The 22,515-nt window shown below is 38.8% G+C and overlaps 1 protein-coding gene and 1 long non-coding RNA gene across 2 annotated transcripts in view; both read right to left on the bottom strand.

Moving 5' to 3' along the window:
* Nucleotides 1–22,515, bottom strand: part of LOC125990242 (neurexin-3b) — a 152,917-nt gene that overhangs the window by 112,986 nt on the left and 17,416 nt on the right. Inside the window, exons 5-7 of the mRNA XM_049757152.1 lie at nucleotides 21,657–21,674; nucleotides 21,067–21,093; nucleotides 20,022–20,033 (exon numbers count right to left, since the gene is read on the bottom strand). Of these exons, the coding sequence (XP_049613109.1) occupies nucleotides 20,022–20,033; nucleotides 21,067–21,093; nucleotides 21,657–21,674 (57 nt within the window). The remainder of the gene's footprint in view (nucleotides 1–20,021; nucleotides 20,034–21,066; nucleotides 21,094–21,656; nucleotides 21,675–22,515) is intronic.
* On the bottom strand, nucleotides 5,947–20,014 carry LOC125990253 (uncharacterized). The gene is made up of 2 exons (XR_007488858.2): nucleotides 13,169–20,014; nucleotides 5,947–13,025 (listed from the first exon to the last, which is right to left on the bottom strand). It is a non-coding gene; the product is annotated as an uncharacterized lncRNA (long non-coding RNA).

Raw genomic sequence — 22,515 nt, 5'->3', positions numbered from 1 at the left:
AAAAAAGGAAATAAAATAGGAATGAAATAAACATGACTCATCGTGAAAAAGCCCTTTACGGTAATATAATCCAGAAGAGCAGGGTGCCAAACGAGGGTTAACGATTGAACACCTTCCTCAACATTGACCTTTGACCTTGCCGGAATAGCCAGTCACATTGAGCATGTATTTAAAAAGGGGGATGACTTACATTAATATCCATTTTTGAGATGAAAATTATATTGCACTATAAGATACTTAAAATGCACTTAACATGGAACATTAAGAATCTGGGGTCACATGGAGATGACTCAGGGAAGCATTAACGCCGTTTTTTTTAAATCTAAAGGGGAGGGGGGGGTGATGTTGCTTTAAATCCAGTTAGAACCAGTTGTAGCCTGTAGCCAAAACAATATGCATCTCCTGCTCTATTCATGCAACCATGTGTGTGTGTGTGTGTGTGTATCCCGGCCTTTGGATGGATGCGCTCCTTCAAGAGATAAAAAGAAAGATGGATTATTCTCATTGGCTTTTTTTTTTTTAGCTTTCTCTTTTTAACCTTTGTCTGCTGTTGATTGCAAACAGAGAAGAAAAATGGTTTCCTTTTTAAGCAGACTAATAACACACATACATACAGTCTGGTTGAATTAATATCCAGAGCAGCATTTTTTTTTTAACCTAAATACACACCAATTGCTCACACACTTCAAATTGAAACGTTAGCATGTACATGGAAGCAGTGCGACGTGTGCGTGACATCCTCGTGAAAATTCTTCCCACACACGTACACTCAGTATGCATCTAAGTCAATAACATTATCCCCTTTCAATCTTTGCAATGGTTATTAGTCTGGAGAGCCAAATGGGTCTCTTCAATGACACCCTGGAGATGAAGGGATACACCAGCAGACTGAAATGGTGATTGTGTGGAGGAGTGAGACTAGAAGGAAAACAAAATGAAAAGAGACAAAATAATCTCAGGCCTCGAATAAGATGAAGAGTCGGGGAACCTCACTTCTTAGCGTGCGCATCTCTTCTGAGCTCGTGATTAAGACTTGAATACCTCCTCTTGCTATTAGGTAAAAAAAAAAATGGGCTAAATATTTAATGATAAATGATTACGACAAAAAAAAAAATTGCTAGGTTCTACCATCCCATCGGATATAATATTTAGTGTTTGCCACAAGGTTTGATTGAAAACCTACACGCCAGATTCCATCATGTGCCTGGCAGTGAAACAACCAAGAGATCATTTACATGGAGGAGATCAGCAATAGGGCCATGTAAAATTAAATACAGATAGTTTGGAAATAAATAGCCAAACAAAAAGACAGTGAAATGACTAGGAAATTATATAAAGTCAAAAAAAAAAAGTAGTGCAGTGAAAGGCCAATTTTGAAATCTGTGCTTTTGACTTACCGCTGGTGAGTAAACCACGCAGTACCTACAGATACGCATTCTCACAAACCATACTAAGGACAACCTCGGCAAGTAATCGATCGTCCATTAAATAAAATTCCAGACATTGACTTGGCTAGAATTTTTGCACTTCACATGACACGCAAAGCAGAAAAAGCCATGGAGAGCTAAAATACATAAAGCGGTGAGTCACAAAGGACGACCTCATAAGCAAACGGCTATGTTGACTTTGTGTGTGTGTGTACTCTTCTAAGCCGATGTGAGTTTTAAAAAAAAAAAAAAACTCTTTTGTAGAACTTTCTGTTCCAATTTATGGGCCATTAATGTGTAATAGGAGCCATTGGCTCCTGTTGGCCTCGATAATGGCAAAGAAAGGGCCTGTTTTTCTATTTCAGAGAAAATACATTGCCATTATCCTCTGTTACTGACCACCCACTTCACTGCTCAGTCCCCCCAAAATGTTCCAGAATGTGAAATAGTGGCCAAGTACCGATACCAGGTATCAGTATCAGTGGACGTTATTGATACTCATGGTACTTAGTATAGACTCTATACAAATTAAAAATATCTATCATTTTTGGGTGGTATTGAAAGTAGTGTTATCGGTTCTTGGTATCGGTGACTACTCAAGAACTGAGTACTCGTACTGGAATCGGTTTGATTAAAAGGGGAGTCAAACATCCCTAAATGTTTTACCTATTTGAAAGATAGTCTACTTTGTAGGACTTATAAAAATCCTAACATGTAGGCATCCAGAATAATGACGTTAATAGATAGCAATAAGGAAGATTTTTTTTTCTTTGGAATCAGAATTTTAAAAATGATGCAAATTTCCTCCAAGGTGTCTACAGAAGCCGTAAATGTTATTCCAGTCTAAGTACTGCTTCTCTTAAGCAAACTTGCAGAAACACAAGCAGGGAAAGAAAAGCAAAGAGGAAAAATCAAATAGCGGCTAAAATCAACAAACTTTGAAACAAGCAGTGTCATGAATATTCTCAGTCTTAGCCCCTGAGGCCATCGCTACATTCTGCATATAATCATTTTTTTTCTTCTACTCCCCTTTTTTTTACTACTTGACTTCAAAGACTAAGTCAATTGCAGAAGTCAGGTGAAGGAGGCTTGAATAAAGCGTACAATATGCCACGTGCACGCCACAGCGCACATCCCTCACTCATTTATGTGTTAATCCCCGTCAGCTCGGCAGTGGATGGGAGACGAATGTAATTAAGAATTAGGCCGTGCAAAGCGACTAGCGCAACCCACATTCTACTCGCTTCTTCATTTGTATGCGCTTCTACCACTAGGCGATGTTGTAGGCGTGCTCGACATAAAAGGAAAGCGTCGTGACCTTGCGAGCGAGAACACAGCGTGACAATGACGGTGAACTACAACCCCCTTTAAACTCCACCGTTGCAATCGAACACCTTCGGAGGGCGAGCTAAGTGCTCCAATTAAGCTCATTATATTTGAATGATGTGCTCCATGCTAAATCAGGAAGCCAAGTTGGAATAGCCTGAGACGCCCTTTTGTTAAGTGTCACCCAGGGAAGTCGGTGAAGTCTCAGGATATAAAATAGTAGGAAGAAGAAAAAAATATAATTAAAAAGCTGGACTGCTTACTGGCTAGCTGCATCAGGGTCAAGCTACACATCTATCGGGCAAAAAGCTCAAAAGCTATAGGGGATAAGGCATAGAGGCATGAAGAGAGGCTATTTCCATGGGGAGTCGTTGGAGGAACCGGGTCCAAAACTGCTGGTGAAGCCCAGCAATGAGAAGTCTCTCAAGGGGACGGCAGAGGATAAGAGGCCTCGGCAGAAGAAGCCTCACGTCAGCACTTCAATCACGCCTAATCCCTGCTTAGTACACCCACTGCTATAGCGAGGAGAGCAAGGGGAGGGGGAGGGGGAGTGCATTGTGAAAATGATTAGAAGGGAGACTAAAAGAAAGAGAGATGAAGACAGAGGAAAGATAAAAGCAAGAGGAAAAAGATTAGGGGGGGGAGACAGATGAGACTAAATTGCCTGAGGAAACATCAAAGGTGTGCCGGTGATGATATAGTGTGTGAACATTGTGATGCAAAAGTTCCATCAGAGGTTTTTGCTAACACGTACATAGCGCGTCAAGTCAAATCCAGTTAACGTGTGTCGTCATATAGAAGAATATCAATCAATATAGAGGAATGTGAAACACTGTATTTTGTCAAAAATATAAAATTATGTTTATTTTCCAATATCTGCTATGTCAAGATTCTAGCGCCGGCCTATTGTGACCACTCCCACAGCGGTGCAACCCTCCCTTTCTCAGAATTCATTTGCAAAATTACCGAAACCGAATCAAAGCCGCCTCCGCACAGTTAAGCAGCACGCCGATGTTAACACAGAGCACGCTGTTCACGTCTTTCCACACGAAATTTCAGATGAGTCAGTCAAGTTGGCATGGAAAATCACTTTTTCGTTATGCCTTCATCATTAAAGGTTTTTTTTTTTTTTTCTTTTGGGTCGTGACTAGTGCAAGTTTGGTGCATAGCTTAAATCTGTGCAGATTGGCTTTTTTTTTTTTTTTTTTTGCAAATGCTGTATCTCCGAGTTACATTTAATATGCTTTCAGAAGAAGCAACATTTCAGGTGTGGAAATTTTTGGCAAGAGAGCTCATGTTTGGCTTGTCAGAGAAATTACAGTGTTCCTTCCGCATTGATTATTCTGACTGCTTCACGCTGGTGTTCAGAAGTAAAATAGGATTATCCAGAGAAAACAAAACAATGTTATTCCTGTGTAGAACCGAGTGGAAATCTTTCGAACAACCACACAGAGACAAAGTCTATTTTAAGATGTTTTGGCATGGAAGGGAAAACAACAGAGTGAATTGTGCTCTGTTGACCTTTCACCACTTTGCAAAAACTACTTCAATTCAGCATGACAATTTTGAGTTTTTGCTCAAAGTTGCATCTTCACACATTTATCTGTACCATCAGGAGCTTGAGCGATGATAAGAAGAGGAGCGAGAAAGGCGGGACGGCGGTAGAACAGATGGGCGAAGGGAGATCAACGAAAGAGGATTATGCCACGTCAACCCATCATGGCGCTCATAAAAATCAGTCAACCCACACTGCTTTGGAACCACTATGCAACCAGGTTATTTTAAGTCCCGGATACTACAGATAGTAAACCACCACTCGGAAGGAATGGACGGAAGAGAGTGTGTAAATAAAGTCCACCACAGCCTCTGGCTATTTATTGTATTTTTAAACCCAGCAGGATGACTTGGAAAAGGGAACCTGAAAGGGCAAAGAAGTATTCCTGATGGGAATAATAATTGATAGATTCTGGCCATTATGTCAAATTTATTCTTGATTTATTTATGTGAAATATAAGCAACATAAGCACTATTGATGGATGTGAAGTCTCAAAGCCGTTTTATGGTTGCAATGTGCTTTGTGAATTATATTGCCTCATTACATGTCACGGCGGAAGTGACAGTCACGCCCAAGTTTAGTTTCCCTGCAACCACAACATAAATAAAAGCCTGGGAAAAAAAAAAGGGGGAAAGGAAGGCTGCCTCGCGGCATATTCTCCCAACAGTAGACACAGTCTAAGTCAAGAAAACCATTTCATCCTCATATTCACATCAAAAGCATTTTAACTTTAATCCTCAACGCCTCTAATTGATGTGTCGAAGTGTCCTTGAGCAAGACTTGGGAAATGGAGTGAACTCAAATGATTGAGGAATTCAAGCCTCCAGCTCAGAAAGTCTTTTTCACAGGACCTGTATTTTGGAACTGTCCTAAAACCAGGGATTGTCAACCTGTGGTCCGCGACCTTGTAGTGGTCTGTGGCGGTATTGCAGTTGGTCCGCGAAATTAAAAATGAAAATAAATGTATTTTTTTTTAAATAAAATGTATTTATTATTTAGACTTGATTTATTTTCCAGCTAATTTTGTGAATTATTTACCCATCCAAATTACGTCAAACGTAGCTGAGATTCCAAATTCCCAAAAAATATTTTATGTCAACCTAAAAATGAAAAGATAGTATCAGAAACTGTGTGTTTCCATCTACAATATTAAATAATCAATATCGGGTAATTTCAACATTAAAAAAAAGAAGTCCAGCACTGCAGAGAAAATAGCAAGTCGTTTCAGCACCATGGACAGCGACACTGCCGCTCAGAAGAACTGTCGACATGTTAAGTTTCATTTCCCATTATCTACAATAGAAAATATCAAATTTCTCCACTTTACCATCACAGGTACACTCTGTGGTGACATAATTTTCTGGAAATTCTAGGTTGGTTCAAAAAGAGGACTTTCAATAGTACTGCTTTAGCTGCTGTGAACAAAATAGTAGGCTATAGATTGAGACTTTCTGGTAGCCAATGTGTCAGTATCAGAGGCAAGGTCTAATCATCTCTTTGAAGGCGTGCCAAAGAGAGGAACTGGGCAATCACAAAGTCACTTGTTCCATCCCACTGCCCAACCTACCAGCTGCCCTTGAAAGATAAACACATTGACGACATGGGGGTAAAGATGGATGCTTTTTTTTTTTTTCTCTCTTGTCGTCTGTGCAAGCTGATTCTTTTTTAAATATACAAATTGAAAACACAGAACGTATTAAAAACAGCATTACGAAGAAAACATTAAAGCAAACCAAAGGACACGTGAAGTGCTTCAGTGCGTGCCGCAATTAATATGTCAACGGGTTTCTGTGAAAATGCCATTTTGGTTTTTGTGAGTGTGACTCATTCCGCATGATTTGAGTCACAATTCCTTGAGGCAAATATGTTTTTTTTTTTTTTTTGCTTTAATGACACGGACTTTGCTTCTGATAAATCTGAGTAGATTAGAGCTAGTTAATGCTCACGGAAGAAAAGCAGGTGGGTAATGTACTGAAAGCTACAGGCCGTCACTATCTTTCTATAATTCATGTCGTTCGTTAATAGACAAGAGGGAAGGAAGAGTATTTACTGTGTGTGCTGCTCTAATGGAAGTCTGCCATCATTTCTTCACTTAATAGTTGAACACAGTCTGTGTTTGTTCATTTGTTTGTATTTGTCCTCCCCTGCTCACAAAAGAGAGATGAATGCATTTAGTACTTCAATAGAATCGACAAAAGGTTTTACAGTGCCGTTCTTTCTTCACAGAAGCTAAGAGCGTAGCTTTTTTTTTTTTTTTTTTTGCTGCAGGGGAGACAAGTGGAAGCTCGCTTAGTTTGCCTGCTGGTGGCAATGAGGGAGATGGCAAAGGATAAATGTTTTTGTTCTTCACAGATTCAAGGCCTAATAAAATTTGTTGTAATTTGTTTCCGGTAAATATATAAAAGAATACACACGGGGGAAGCAACTTGCATTTTCTTCCACGTCAGCCATGACAGTAAACATTAGAGATAGATGGTTAAAACAGATTCCATTATTTTTTTTCTTCTCCTCGCCTCGGATTTGACAAGAGAAGACATGGGAAAATTCTTCAAAGACAGTTTTTGGAATTGGAAGTCGTAATGAAAATCAGGACTTGGACACACTCAAGCGGAGAAAAGCTCCAAAAGGAGGTTTAAGATTGGTTAGGGATTATGGGATGCTGTTACTACATCATATCATTTTAATGTTGTGAATTGATGAACAAATAAAATGGAGTTCTTGTACAAACTTGAAGTGTGTTGAAAATCATACATTAGTTGCTGGATTTACATTTTCAATTCAGTCAGCAAAAATCGGCTTTTTTTCCGGAAAGGTTTTAGCGTTCACAACTCAATATATTAAATTATGTGCTATGGGAAGTCCCAATACACTCGGCACTTGTCAGTATATCACGCTTTTCGCAACATCGATTGCTTGAAGCAACACCAGACAATTATATCTGGGTGCAAAATTGATCAATAATGTTAATGTGAATACTATGACGATTTGAAAATTCATTTAATATCAGCTCCCATGGCAACAATAATGATTTTTCTTTTGCGTCTAGAATCTTCCTGTGTCATATTTTAGGGCTTTCTGGTAAATATGAGTAAACACGAAGGAAATGGTAGGAAAACACAATTCTAGTAGTAAACAAGCTTATTTTCTGTATGAAGTATATGACAGAAGATTAAAAAATCATCTCATTTTGTAATTCTTATCACACTCATTTTTATTCGGTCGCCATGCTCCATTGGTTTCCTATTGACTCTTCCACTGAGTTCATTACCCATGTGATCTACACGTGCCAAAGACGATTTATACAATCTTGGAGAGACCTAATAGGCTCTTCCGTGATTAATCTTTTGCTTTTTAACAACGCTGACGTGCAAGCAATAAAAGATTTTGATGAAGCTCCGTCATGAGGCCTGTCGGATTAAGCGTGCCAACTAAGAAGTTATTATTATAACTATTTTGATGATGATGATTATTATTGTAATTTTATTATTTTACATATATGGGCTCAGAGCTCAATTAACAACCAATCACAGCTCAGTGACATTGAAACAGCTGTTGAGCTCAAACAGTGCGTAGAATTTTTTTTTTTTGCATTCACATATACGTCAGAGCACCATTTTATGTTGTAGGAGCATTAACATGAGTGTCTCAGATCTCCTTTTGAGGTTCCTGGGATCATTTTTCTTTTCTCCACGGAGTTTTCTTCTCACTTGTTTTCTCCTGTTGCTTCTCAAGTTCTGCACTTGTCTTTTTTTTTCATTTTACATCTGATCTGGTTGAGGCGATCCGCGGTGTGTACTGTGTGCTTATGAAAGCCAAATATCTTTTTTTGGGGAACTCGCAAAAATGAAAGAAGAGTGGGGGAAAGTGCGGGCGTTGAAGGGGAGGAATCTTGACATTTGCAATTCAGTGCCGAGTCAATGTTTGAAGAAAGTGTTGCTTGATATTTTTAAATGATTCATGGAAACTGACTGTAGCGTAATGGATAGAGCAGACCGACTGAATAAACATATGAGCTGTACAGTAGATATGTGTATGTATACATATATATATATATTTCTCCTTTTTTTTTTTGCTTTCAGTCTACTTTGTTGGTTTGTCAGCAATATACTAATTTGACTATGGTAGAAAAAATACTTTACGGATTATTTGACTAATTACCGTAGTTTTCGGACTATAAAACGCACCAGACTATAAACTGCACCAATTAAAACTCATGATTCAGAGTTCAAAATTTGCAAAAAGACTTCGTGGCTTATAGTCCGAAATTTACGGTACATACTTTATGATGAAAAAGCATCCAAACAAAGTACTAATACCAACAGAGCACCCCCCCCCCCCCCCCAAATAAAATCACCAAGTGTCTGAAAGTAAAGACAAATGATGAAATGTCATTTGAAGCAATGGAGTGAGCCACCATCAGTAAAGCGGGTCAATTGAATTGCAGGGGATGTTCTCGAGTGGCTCTGCCCCGGAGCCTCTGGATTCAAGCATCTTCCTCGAGAGTCAAAAAAACACACACACACAATGGTGTGAGCTGCAGCAGGGGACTTGGGGGGGGGGGGGGGGAGTATCGGTATTCTTTTGCAGCTGACATTTCCAGCAAACACATTTATCACCCATATATGTATTGTAATGTATACAGAGGAACGGAGGAGTGGAAACTAAAACCATGGCGGTCATTATACAGGGTGATAATGTTCTTTTTCTTGCTCCTCCTTGCATTCTTGTCTCTTAATGTCTCTGACCTCTTCCTCTTTTATACACTGCCTCCATCTCTCTCTCCTCCCCATGACCTGGATTAGAATATTTTTCCAGATCCCTGAGCTGAACAATACGCTCAGGCACATTAGCATGCAGTCCAGCCAAAAAACAAAAACCCGGCTCAAGTCCCTCCTCTCTATGACCGCCCTGCTTCGTTTTGTTTCTCCCTTTGGCATCCGGCCTCCATTTTGCAGTCTGACTTTTCTCTTCGGTCTCCATTTTATTTGCTTTATCCATGTGGGATAGTGCACTGGTTTCTTTTAGGGCCCTTTCCCTTCTTCTCCAGCAATCCTTTCCTCACGCCAAACTCGTTTTCTGCATCTCTTCCTTCTGTCTCGTACATTCGATCCTCATTGCCCTTCCAGCTGTTCACACTCCACTGCCCTGCCACTGGAGCGCCTGGGAGAGGAGAGCAGCACGGCTCACTTAATGACAGTAATTAATTCTCTTTCTCCTGATCTTAATGAGCCAAATCAGTCACAAGACCAAAGAAGAGGGAGTAGGGGAGGACGATGAAGTGAGCAGAACGAGTGAGAGCGAGACAAGTGCCTCTCATCCTTAATGCATGTAAAACACAGCTCTGACAGCAGCACTCGGCACATGAGGGTCCCAAACACTCAGCTGGCGGATCACTTGCACCCCGTCTGCTGTTCACACACCTCTCTCGCTCTCTGGTGGGACCTGCAATCAGGAATCTTCTCATCATCTGGCCCACGTTGTTTAAGCAATAAAGATGTATCTAGCATCCATAGCACTCGAGGCCCGGGGGGCAGATAGGGCTCGCCAAATAATTTTTTGTGGCCCGCGAAGACAAATTATGCATTGAGTTCTTGTGTCAATGCTAAAATTACAAATTGTCTGCAATTCTAAATATATAAAATAAAAAATATATAAATATATATAATAAAATAGAAAAAATAGAAAATTTGCTAGAAATGTTTTTAAATATTTATGTTCATTTTTTACTAATATTTGAACAGTTTTTACTACTTTCTGATTTCAAAACGAATTATTCATCAATTTGTTGTTCATCAGTGATAATAGGCCTCCGAAGTAAACTATGACTACGATGCAACCTGCGACAAAAATTTGTTTGACACCCCTGATCTATAGATTATCCTAACCGTGCATCAACAAGTCCACAAAAAAAAAAAAAATCTGGTCCAATTACTGATGTAAGCACATTACAGCCAATACGTCAACTGTGTCGAATGAGCATCTTCAATTGGCCGGGATTTAAGTCAGCTGTGTTCACACCCACAACGGCGCAAACACCCATTTTTAACTGTGCCCGCTACAAAAATGTTAAAAATTCCACCCATGCAATAGACTAGACCCAAAAATTGTGACCTTTTGGTCAAAGACACAGATTAATTAATTCATAGATAACTATTTATATAGTTTTAATTAAAAAAGAATAGTTATCCATTTATAATTCTAAATCAAATTTATTTAGTTTTATGTTGTTATGAACGACAGCACTCTGTTACAGCTGCAGTTTTTTTTTTTTTTAAGTGCTCTATAAATGAGGTTGAGTTGAAAATTGAACTACATTGTTTTTCAGCCGTGTGTATTGGATGGCTGGATATTTTTATTTCTTATCAGAGCCAGTGTGCCGTCTGGAATACCTACTGACCAATTAATCACACAAGCAAAGCATTAAACAAGAGCCGTATTCTCCCACTATTTAACACTTAGGGAGCATTTGAATCCTTTTCGCGTTGCTTTCGAATGAAAGCACAGAGATCTCAAAGGAGTAATTTAATTTTATTAACCGGTAGGGGAAGAAAACACAATTTGAGAAACTGATCTGTGCGTAAGAGGAAGTTTAAAAATGTGTATGATGTGCAGTATATGATCAAAATAGCGTTACTCCAAAAAAATCTAATTTCCTGTATTTTAAAAAAAAAAAAAAAACAGAGCAATGAATGACAGCAGGGTTTGCATCATACATCTGATTTCCATCTCATTTTTTAAGTGCATGCCAATCTTCACAGCTTGATCTAAAGGCTTTGTTAGATCCCGTATGAGCGTGACTCACTCTGATGTGGATCTCCCGGGAAAAAGACTTCCACTTCTTCAATAATATGTCATCGTTAAGTTTTAAAACATCATATTAGAAAGACTGAACTGACACTGGAGACAAAGGATTGACTGGGAGCTGTCAAACACAATGTATCGAGAAATTCTGTGAGCTACCTGTTCACAAACATCATATTAGTGAAATTATTTTAGGTTCACAAACTTTTTATTGTGCTTGTCATTCATTTATTCTAAAATATTTTAATCCAGCACTGAAATTTTACACATGCTCCGATCGATAGACATTGGCTCTTTAAATAAACTGAGGTTTTTAGTGTCAGGTTGAAGTGGAGAGGACTAAGAAGAGGAGGAGGAGGAGGAAGAGGAGCTACACCAACTGAGTATTAATAGCTCCCAATCACACAGAGAATCCGTCCAAGACGGAGAAACATAAGGAGGATGATTCGTGCGGAATATCCATTACACTCTTGTCTGTGTGCTGACATTTCCAACTGGGAAACAATGTATGCCGGGTTGAGGAATGATGTTCCACTGCCACATGTGACCCATTTCATTGTGTGAAATGCAGTGATTACACCGGCAAAAACACAGAAGCCCAAACAATAGCAGGAGGTCACCTTGAAACAGCTGCTAGCCGGAGGAGAAAATGACTCAATTACAGACACCAGGCCGAGAAGGACTCGAGCAGAGACCACAGGAAAGATAAAGAAAAAATATGGATGAGGCCTTTTAGAGAGTTCATATTTTATCATAAAAAAAGGGGCTGCACTGTTGCGAGGAATGTTTATAAAGCGCAATATTGGACTCGGTTGTGGATTAAATTGCAAACACTTTAATAAATTCAGTCAAATCTACAACCTACGCCATAACCTGGAGTAAAATGAATTGGAATAGGTGCTAAGGGAATGAGCTGAATGATATTAAAGATTCATGAATGCTATGAACTTTACAGCATATGTAAATCAATTATTTGCTACAAAAGGCAACAAATCACAGTTTGGCTGTTATGCACTACAAAAGCGTGTGAATTCTATTTGCCATTCAAAGCTCTTCTGCGTTTTCTTATTTTTGGATTATTTTATGTTGGTTTAATTTAGAAACATTTCATTTTGTTTTAGTTCGCCTGTCATGACTACTTCCAAAGATCCAAAATATGAATTTCAATTAGAAAATTAATTGTTCAGCTATTAAATTGTTTATGTTTGGTGTTAAATATCTACAGAGAAAAATATGTTTAGCATCGGGAATGCAAGAGATTTTATAGTTACTGTTGTTACCAACGTGTTTGTTTCACAGATTTTTTTTTTTTTTTTTTATCTTGCTTCAAACAATTTTTTGGGGGTTATCATACTTGGACCATACTTTCTGAGAACTACCCATTTTCTATGTTTAGAGTTTGAGCTGCTCCTCTTGTCCAAGCTTTAAATAGGCAACTTCAGACAAGCATCCTTGCCATTTTCTCGCTTATGCTAGCCACTGAAAACAAAGCTTTTCACTACACTTCAGAGCCGAGCAGCATTTGGCTTAGACATTCTTCACTGGATACTCTAAACCAGAATTTCATCCCTTTGAAAACTAGATGAAAAAAATTAAAACATGTGAGAAATGGAAATGTGCCTGGTTTCTGACTGTCAAATAAATATATGGAAGCAGCGGCTTATTGTTTATGCAAATTTAGATGACCACTTCAAACCAATGTAGCTTGACAAGAGTATGTATTTATAGCAAACGCTGGAGACTAATGACTCACTTGATGTCTCACTTGCAAAGCTGTGGATCAAATGATTACGTGTAATAACTTCAAAAGTAACAGATGATGTGAAAATAACCTTTAGTTATTGAACAAGCACTTGAAAGTAAGATTTTAAAAGGCACATTTTTACACAGTAATGACCCGGGAAAAGATACTGAACCTCACTTCACAGGTTTCTTTTATATCAAACAAATGGTTTTAGGTTATTCACCTGACATGTTTCGGCGGTTTCTTCCGCCTTCATCAGAGTGGACACTCTGATGGAAAACAAAATGAACTTAGTACAATAATTAGATACTGAACCTGTTTTTAAGAAACTAACAAACATGGGTCTGTAAAATTCACCCTCTTGGATTTATTGTTTCGCACAAGGTTCTTATTGTTCTCATGACGAACGTTTCCTAACCCCGCTTAACCAAACAACTCCAATGTTTAACGCATGGGTGCCAAACACGAGGCCCGGGGGCCAGATACGGCCCACCAAATCATTTTATGTGGCCTGCAAAAAAAAAATTGTGCATTGGCTTCATGTGTCAATGCTAAAATTACAAAAAAATTAAAAAATAGAAAGATTGCTGGAAATGTTATTTTGCATTCATTTTTTTAAATATCAACAGTTTTTACTTGTCTCTGATTTCAAAACTAATTATTCATCAGTTTTTTGTGTAGCTTATACTGTATACAAGGCATTGACAGTCATAATGGGCATCCGAAGGAAATTATGACTACGATGTGGCCCTCGACAAAAATTTGGATGATTTAAAGGAAGGCGGAGCTTTTTAAACCTTTTTTTAACTTATTTTCCCATGTGCAGAGTCTTTATCCTCCGAAAGGAACCAACATAAATGGGTGAGATTTAACATGCTGAAAAATAAAAAAAGGAAAACAATAAAGTTGATTGCATTAAAAGTGAAGCTAATATTGCTATTCCCCTGTCACTGACGCATTCCTCTCACATCTCCATCATTCCTGGAAACATCCTCCCTGAAGAGTCAGTGGCATGTAGGCCACTATATATACAGTAGGACGTTTTTTCTTGTGCCTGGGGCTGTCAAGCCTTTGCGGCAACCAGCCAGTCTCACTACAGCTACAGATCAAACACAAGTAGGGTTACATACTGTACACTGCACACATGCTGTTCTGATTAAACATCAAGGTACATACATGGTCCATATATTTGATAGAGTGCATTAAAAGATGGCAGAGAGTGGAGGCAAACAAGGAGTGACAGATATCACGCTTGAAAGATATTAGATGTTGAATTAACATTTACTATATGCATAGAAAATGTCAATCAAAAATCAGTGAACCTCTAAACATCAAATAATTGTCTATTTTGTTTCTGGTTTAGCGAGTGGACCCAAAATGGTTTTTCGGCAGGCCACAGCTACACTGGCCTTAAGCTATGACCATGGCCCCATTCTGCCAGGAAAACCAATTACTTAGCGTTTCAAAGCCCTGTGAGTGCCTGAAACGCTCCCATCATTTAACCATAAGACACTCTAACTTCACTCACTGTGTTGCCTTGCAGCATAGGGGACATGCTGGAACACAAATACAAAGCCTCCAACAAATATCCGGAAAAAGCCGGGATCCTTAGCGTCACCGTCTGTGTAAAAAGTCGTTTCTAGCACTTAGTTGTTTTTTTTTAAACCCGCCTACACTGGATGTGTTTGGTTGAGATGACACAAATATGAAAAAAAAAATGAGGGGTTGTTTAAACCCGACAGTAAACTTTCGCTATAATAGAATAAATAATAATGAAAATTACAATCCTAAATAAATTTTTTAAACTACTGAAATACATTTAAGATGCACTTGTCTATTTATGTTATGATTATTACACTCTGTCTGCCTTGTGAATATTTCCCAAACTACCTCAATGCCGAATGAGCTAATGATAATAAAGACGTGAGGGTAAAGAAGAGAAACAAAAAAAAAAATAAAGAAATAACAAGCGGGGTAGCAATCCGATGCAGATCTGGCCGGCCGCTGGCTATGACAAAGTGGAACACTTATGCATGAAGGATGTGACTTTGTCGGTGACATCGCTACTTCTGCTGATCCCACTAAAAAGCAAATATGTTTTATAATTCATTGTGGCTCTCACACGGGGGGTTCAGACACACACGTGTCATAGTCATGTTCAAAGGTGCAGAGGCTCCTACTGAGACATTAACACATCTGAGCATATGGTGCATGAGAGCAAATGGAAGGTCAAGAATGTTCTCACCAAGTGTGCGTGTCCGGTAATGGTTAAGGAATGCAACTGCTATAACACCTACCGTATTTTCCGGACTATAAGGCGCACCTAAAAACCTAAAATCTTCTCAAAAGCCGACAGTGCACCTTATAGTCCGGTGCGCCTTATATATGGACCAAATTCCTAAATTTAAACTGGGCCGAAGCATTGTGTCATGAAATCATCATAAGTGGCCCGCTGAAGACTATGAATCATGAATCAAAAAGACTATGATCATTATTTTGTGATTATAAAGTAATTCGTTGAACTAAAAAAGATAAAATGGAGAATTATTTGATTTGGATTACAAATCTGACATGATGCATTAATGGTGCGCTTTATAGTCCGATGCGCCTTATATGAGGACACAATTTTAAAATGGGCCATTCATTGAAGGTGCTCCTTATAGATCAGAAAAGACGGTACTTGTTTCATCTCATCCATCTCCCTGGACTCACAGCTTTCTTCTTTAACCAAGTATACGCCTTAGGCCTCATCATCCATCCCAACTGCCCCACTTGATGCTTGGCTGAATAATAGGCGTCATGCCCGAAAGAGATATTGATTATGCACAAGAATGAGTCTTTAGTGGCTCTAGTTTATCACCCATAAAGAGTCACCATACAAGTGTATGCTAGATATCATATAGCTTAACTAGACAGGATACAATATAGCTGCTAGCAAGGATCTTTTTACATTATAGCAGGCGCTCAAATTTATTTTGAGAACTACAGTGTCCAGTAAACACAAAATAGCGCCTGCTTTGATTTCAAATGCAACCCTGCTGCCACATACAAAAAAAGTCTGCACACCCCTATTCAAATGTCAATTTTTTTTTGTAACATTATTATCATTCTTATTAATTTAAATATTATTTCAAAACAGTTCCGACCATTAATGTGACGTATAACCTACACAACTCAATTAAAAAAAAAAAAAAGATTTTTTTCTGAACTACACACAAGTGTGCATTCCATCTTCGAAAACTTAGCTGGACAGTTAAAATGCAAACCAATGCACCCGCACAGGCAGCAAGGCGTGCAGCTCGGGGAGCAGATCAACGCTTGATTATCGACCCTCATTGTACCCGCACGCTAAGCAGAATCTAATCGGATGACTTCATTTACATCTCATTTGCATAATAGCTCAGCCAAAGCAAGGACATTCGCCCGCTAGTGTGTACTTGGACTGATTCTCATTCTGAAAAGAAGTTAGGGTTGGAGTTTTAGTCTAATGAAGCTAAGTATATAGGGCCTTAGTCATCTCAAGCAGACAATTTGTCGAGGCCACTGATAAATAGTGTGCAACAACGCTGCGGTTTCTTTGCTGTTGCGTAACCATCTTTGCCACTAATTAAGGAGCTAATAGTGGACAACATGTTGGCGCAGTTGTGTGAAAAGCATTCACTGGCTGCATGTTTTCATTCTAAACAAAGCAGTTTTGCAAATAATTACAGTTTAGAAATGAAAATATTTTACATTCCTGACCTTGATCATAATTGTATTAAAAAAAAAGTGAATTCTAATTTTCTGCATGGCGGAGGAAAATGGGAGATTCCTCTGTATAATGATTTCCATATAAATTAATGGTTGGTGCTCATAATGTGAACGATTACAAAAATAAAAATTTAAAAAAAATATATTAATTAAATTTAAAAAATATAGAATCACGATGCACACTGGATGTATGTAATATAAATATTTTGACTTAATTAAGCTCAAATTATATCACATCAACACAAGTACACCTTATTAAAACAAAATAATTCACGGCTTTATATACTGCAAAGACATTAAATTCATATTGAAATATGAATATGAAATATTCACTTTGAAAATAATTTTGTGTTCATTTTTCGTCTTGGCAGTCAAAATTTTGAGAAAAATATTTTCCATGGCCCAAAAAAAAAAGTACTTGAGTACATGCTTCTGTGAAAGTTTTCATTTTATCTCAGTGTCATTCTAGCTAGCAATGTCTATTTCCGGCTTCATTCAGTGAGCAAAAGAGTTTAAAAAAAATCTCCTTGGTCAAAGTAACAAAGGTTGACTGAGACAATGAACGAAGAAAAGAGTAAAAAAGGAAGACGAGAATCTGTTGTGTTCCGGCGGTGGAAAGTACTTGTCGCTCCAATCTGCTGCCGTGTTTGTTTACCCTCTTCCCGGTGTGAACATCTATGGATGGCTGCAGCCATCAATTCTCCACCCTAACACACACTGCACACAAACAAGCCCCCCCCCCCCCCTACACATTTCCTTCGCCTTTCTGGACTGACTCACTTGTATGCATTCCTTCTAGACACATCTTAACCTACTTCTTTGCATAATTCCTATTCACAAATTCTCAGGCATCTCTCAGGCAATATGAAGAAGCTTTATAGCTTCTAACTAAATGTATTCTTTCTGGGTGGTATGACTGCTGACTCATGAGAAACTAAAAGAAGCGATATAGATGTAGCATATGGGTGGTACAAAAAACCATTTAGTGGATTATAAACAGAAATATTCTTCGGGTGAAACCCAGCATTAGAGCGAATAAAGGAAGAAAATATGTTGGTTACATATTCATGTGGTCCCTGTCCCTTACACGGGCTTTCACGCTATTGCGTAACCGCTGACGCACTATATGATCCGTGAAAAAGCGAGAATCAGTCTTGCTCGGTTGATCCCGGAGGTCAGTAGCAAGCAGAGCGCTGTGGGGAGGGGGGGGGGGGGGGGGGGGGGGAGTGTAGAGAGGAAAAAAAGAAAGATGGACTGAAGGAAGGCTGCGAGGGCAACCCAATGGTTAGGCTGGAAACTGGCGAATCGACGAATTGTGCATTGTAGCTTACAGGGCTGTCTGAACTTAATGCCGAAGGGGAATGACAGGAAGGGACAAGAATGTGAATGAAGAGTCAAAGAAGAGGATAAATGTCGGAAGGGCAAAATGCACCGGAAGGAGCAAATATGAGAAAATCAATATAGCTTGGCTTTCTGTTTGAACACAATAAAAATAAATTCCCCAAAAGTCGGACATATTGGAAACTTACAGGGGAAAAATTCACAATTTAGATTTGTGCTTGTAAGAATGTCAAGAGCTTTTGTCAGGTTAGTTGTGTATTTGTTTAGACACGAGAAGAAAAGCCACAGGTCCAGAGAGAGTTTTTCATTTATGTGTTTGCTGACCTCTTGAGGAGCAGCTGGCCTTAGCTGAAATCAATTTGACCAATAGCCTCAATTTTCAGCCAACTTCCGATTTCACGTCGGCAATTCCGAGCTGTTTTTTTTTGATCGAGTAATGAGGAGTTGAACTCAATTTCAGGTTTAGCTTCTGGCGATTAATAGCCTGTTTACCAAAAGTGCAAGCAACACATGCCGAACTCAATCAATTCCACCTCGGGCTGATTAATCTCAATGAGTAATACAAACCGGGGTGACATTTTTCCAACTAACATACAAAGGCAGGCGAGTGATGAAGATGAAGCGGGCAAAATCTTTGCAAACTTTGCATTGACTTTCTTTCACCTGGACTTTGTGACTTTGACAACAAACAAGACATTCTTAGTCCAAAGCTTTGTTGCATTAGGATTAAATGCTTGCTCTCCTCCCAAACAACTTCTCATTACTCTCTGAAAGGACTTCATTGCCACAATGGCAGCTCTCTTTCTCCCACTCGAATAAAATTGATCAGCCCATAGATCTTATTAGTGTTTGTTATTCTCAATTTCTACAAATACTACCTTGTTTTAAGGTGATTACACACTGCGATAAAGTTCCCTGAGGTGAATTTTAATCTCCTCTTTGGCTAATTTCATGAAGCTAGTCACCCTTAACAACAGGGGGGGAAAAAAAAAACTCAATAAAGTTCTGGTCTTGTTTTTTTCCTCGTGCAAGTTTTGCAGAGCAGTGGTGATCGTTTCGAATCCCTAATGTCGTTGCTTTGCATGCCCTTAGACAAACTGGAACACTCAGTGGACTCCACGTGGAAAAAACATGGCTCCTTCTCATTCTTGTTACACAACAGCACCAATATGAACGTTTCTAGTTGCGCAACTAGTTAATTGTAATACGAAGGCATTACAGTCAAGATAATAAATAAGATACAATCTAATCTGTTTTATGCACCTTTAAATAAATAAATAAAAAATAATTAATAATTAAATAAATAAAAATAAATAAACATAATTTGTCTTATATATGTTTTGTCATTTTTTGGGTTATATGTTTAGGTTGTGTTATGAACACGTGCAACATTGTGTCTTGACTGTTATTTTCCATAATGGCAAAAACTTGTCCTGATAATTCAATGTGACTTTCATCAGCAGTAGCTGAGCATGGAGATCCAGCTGCCACACACCTGACTGTGCTATGCTAGCGTGACCATGTCACCCACACGACACGGTATGGCATGCACGAAAAAGCTTGACGGGCACAGCAAAAAAAAATGAAGCAGGAGTTAAGGGTCCGTTCAATTCTTCCGACATGGAGCTCAAGAAGTCACAAATGCATCATTACGATCCACAGATGCAGCCAAATGTCAGGTCTAATTTACCAATCAACTTCTTATCATCTGGAAAAAGAGCTGCCACATCCAATTAGTTGCTCCCATAGATTAACATTCAGGTACACACAAATGCATCACTCTCATTAATATTCACTGCTTCCAAGGAGTGATCCATATTAGAGCAGACGCTCATCATTTTCTGTTAAACAGCAATAATTAAGGTCGTCCCTCTTGAGCATGGCGGACATCATTTCTTTCCGTCACTCATCTGTCACGCAACACTCGACACATTCAACTCATTACAGAAAACATCTAATCTCAGTCCCATACATATGTCACATGAACAAATTTAATGAACACAAATGATTGACCACTGGCAGAGGAGCCACTAAAGCAAACACACTTGAAGCTCAGTAGAAAAAGAAGCTGCAGTACCTTTGTTTCTACCTATAGATTGTAGAGAGAAGGGGTCCGGAGAGAGAAAGGAAAGAACGAGGTCATCCCGGGTACAACACCGCAGCAAGGCAGCAAGAAAGTTGCAATGAGTGGTAGTTAGTTTCGAGTAAGCCTCAACAAGGTCCGCTTGAACTTTCATGCACAATCATGCAAATGATCATGAGAAGCGCATTCCACAGACAAAACTAAAGCCAAGACTTTGACGAGTGCCACTATGTTTGATATCGGGAGGTTATCATCCGATACCAGCCACCGATACTTAAGTTGCCATTTTGTGGCTGGGCTACAATCAGGGAATAAATAACATGCACGACTGAGAATTAGTATAATTCCAAACAACAATAGTGCACCTTTGGTAAAGTAAAATTACAATTTAAAAGAAGATGAAAACCAGCTAATAAAATTAATTTGGTGTCCAATCTAGTTCGCAGGTGTCAAACTCAAGGCCCGGGGGCCAGATACGGCCCCCCACATCATTTTATGTGGCCCATGAAGACAAATTGTGCATCAAATACATGTAAAAAAAAATACATTGCTAGCAATTTTTTTATTACCATTGATGTTGTGTAGCCGATAGTATATATACATAATCTGAGATCATTAATTTGGGTTGACAATTTTAATGGCCCTCCAAAGGAAACTATGACTACGATGCGGCCCGTGACAAAAACCAGTTTAACACCCCTGATGTAGTTTGAAAGTAGGTAAAATATATGACTAGATTTTCTAAGGTGTCTCACAGCAAAGGTCAGTTTAGAACATTTTAGTCACTTGCATGTTTGCTACAGAGTGGTGCACGCAGTTATGTAATCCACAGGAAACTGGGTAAGACTAAGGTGGGATGAGATCACACCATGCTGACATCGCCCGATGCTCCTCCCTCCCCCCTCCCACCCATGAGAGCATTGCAACAAATGCGCACAGACAGGTAGCGAAGGCACACGGTGTAAAATTCTGCCCCAAAACCAAGTCAGGTGGAGAGGACAAACATCTAAGTGAGATGTACAAAGAAAGTGAAGAGTACCTTGCTCTGCCTTCAGGTGTGCGAGGCCTTAAATAGAAACATCAGACAGAAAGAGAACCAAATCAAGATGAGCACACCAATACAACATGTATTGTCATTACGCATGCTTTGCAGGATAGCAAACCATGACTACCAAAATAAAGGCTTCCCATAGTGCATTTGAAAGCTTTTGTTGCATCAATATAAAGTGACAGTACCGTATTTTCCGGACTATAAGGCGCACCTAAGAACATAAAATTTTCTCAAAAGCCGACAGTGCGCCTTATAGTCCGGTGCGCCTTATATATGGACCAAATTCCTAAATTTAAACTGGCCCGAAGCATTGTGTCGTGAAATCAATCATAAGTGGCCCGCTGAAGACTATGAATCATGAATCAAAAAGATTATGGATCATTATTTTGTGATTATAAAGTAATTTGTTGCATCTGAAGTTGAAATAATAAAGATAAAATGGAGAATGATTTGATTTGGATTAAAAATCTGACGTGATACATTGATGGTGCGCCTTATAGTCCGGCGCCTTATAGTCCGGAAAATACGGTAGTAAATAGTGATTTTCCAAGACATTTTGAGTTTGTCTTTAGACTCACCTGGTGTTCTATGGACTGCTGTGGGTTTCCCAAAAGATAAAAAGAAGAAGAAAGCAAAGAAGTTTGGAATTAGCAACACACTTCAACACGTTTATTTTGCATGTGAATCTAGCATGCAAAAGCTAAAAAAAATTTATTGACCCCATCACTCAAGAGTTCATGTAAAGAGCAAAGAGCTGCCCCTTGACATGCACGATCAAAATTATTACTTCAGTTGAAATCTGCTGCGGAGAGAGAGGAAAAAATTAATCTGTCCCATCTGCTAAGGGAGCCAGATTGACGTTAGACATTTGACAAAGAACTCATAAGAAATCGAATATTGTTTGGATAAGATAATATTCAGCACCCACGTCACACCGGGTGCCTCACACTTAGGTAAAACATAAATCCACATGAGGATTTATGGTGTCGAAAGTTGTTCTGGATCTCAAAATGTTCTTTTGTGCCTCCATTTAGACCCTCAATGCTCATTGCAACCTCTTCTTGACACAAATTCAACTCCCAATGAGGATTTTCAGGGGAATGCTCATGATTCAAATGGTTACAAATATTTTTTTTAGTAGGAACTCACTTATCGACTTGTAAAAAAAATCAGAGCGTCATAAAATGTGGATGTTATGTTGCAAAATATACTAAAACAAATGTGGGAATATAAAAACAAAGTAACTCAATTATAATAGAAGAGTACACTGAATAAAAAGAATATTTAATAAATATTTGCTCTTTTATGTCTAGCATTTTGAGATTTTCTTTGAAATAGAAACTTTGATCATGCCTCTGCCGCACCACTGGATTAATCTATCCATTTTTTTATACTGCCCACACCCTGGATTGGTCGCCAGCCATTTATCTGTCTCTA

This window comes from Syngnathus scovelli, chromosome 20 (genome assembly GCF_024217435.2).
Source record: "Syngnathus scovelli strain Florida chromosome 20, RoL_Ssco_1.2, whole genome shotgun sequence".
Lineage (NCBI taxonomy): Eukaryota > Metazoa > Chordata > Actinopteri > Syngnathiformes > Syngnathidae > Syngnathus > Syngnathus scovelli.
The sequence above is the reverse complement of the archived record's forward strand: the minus strand, read 5'-3'. Positions and strand labels throughout refer to the sequence as shown.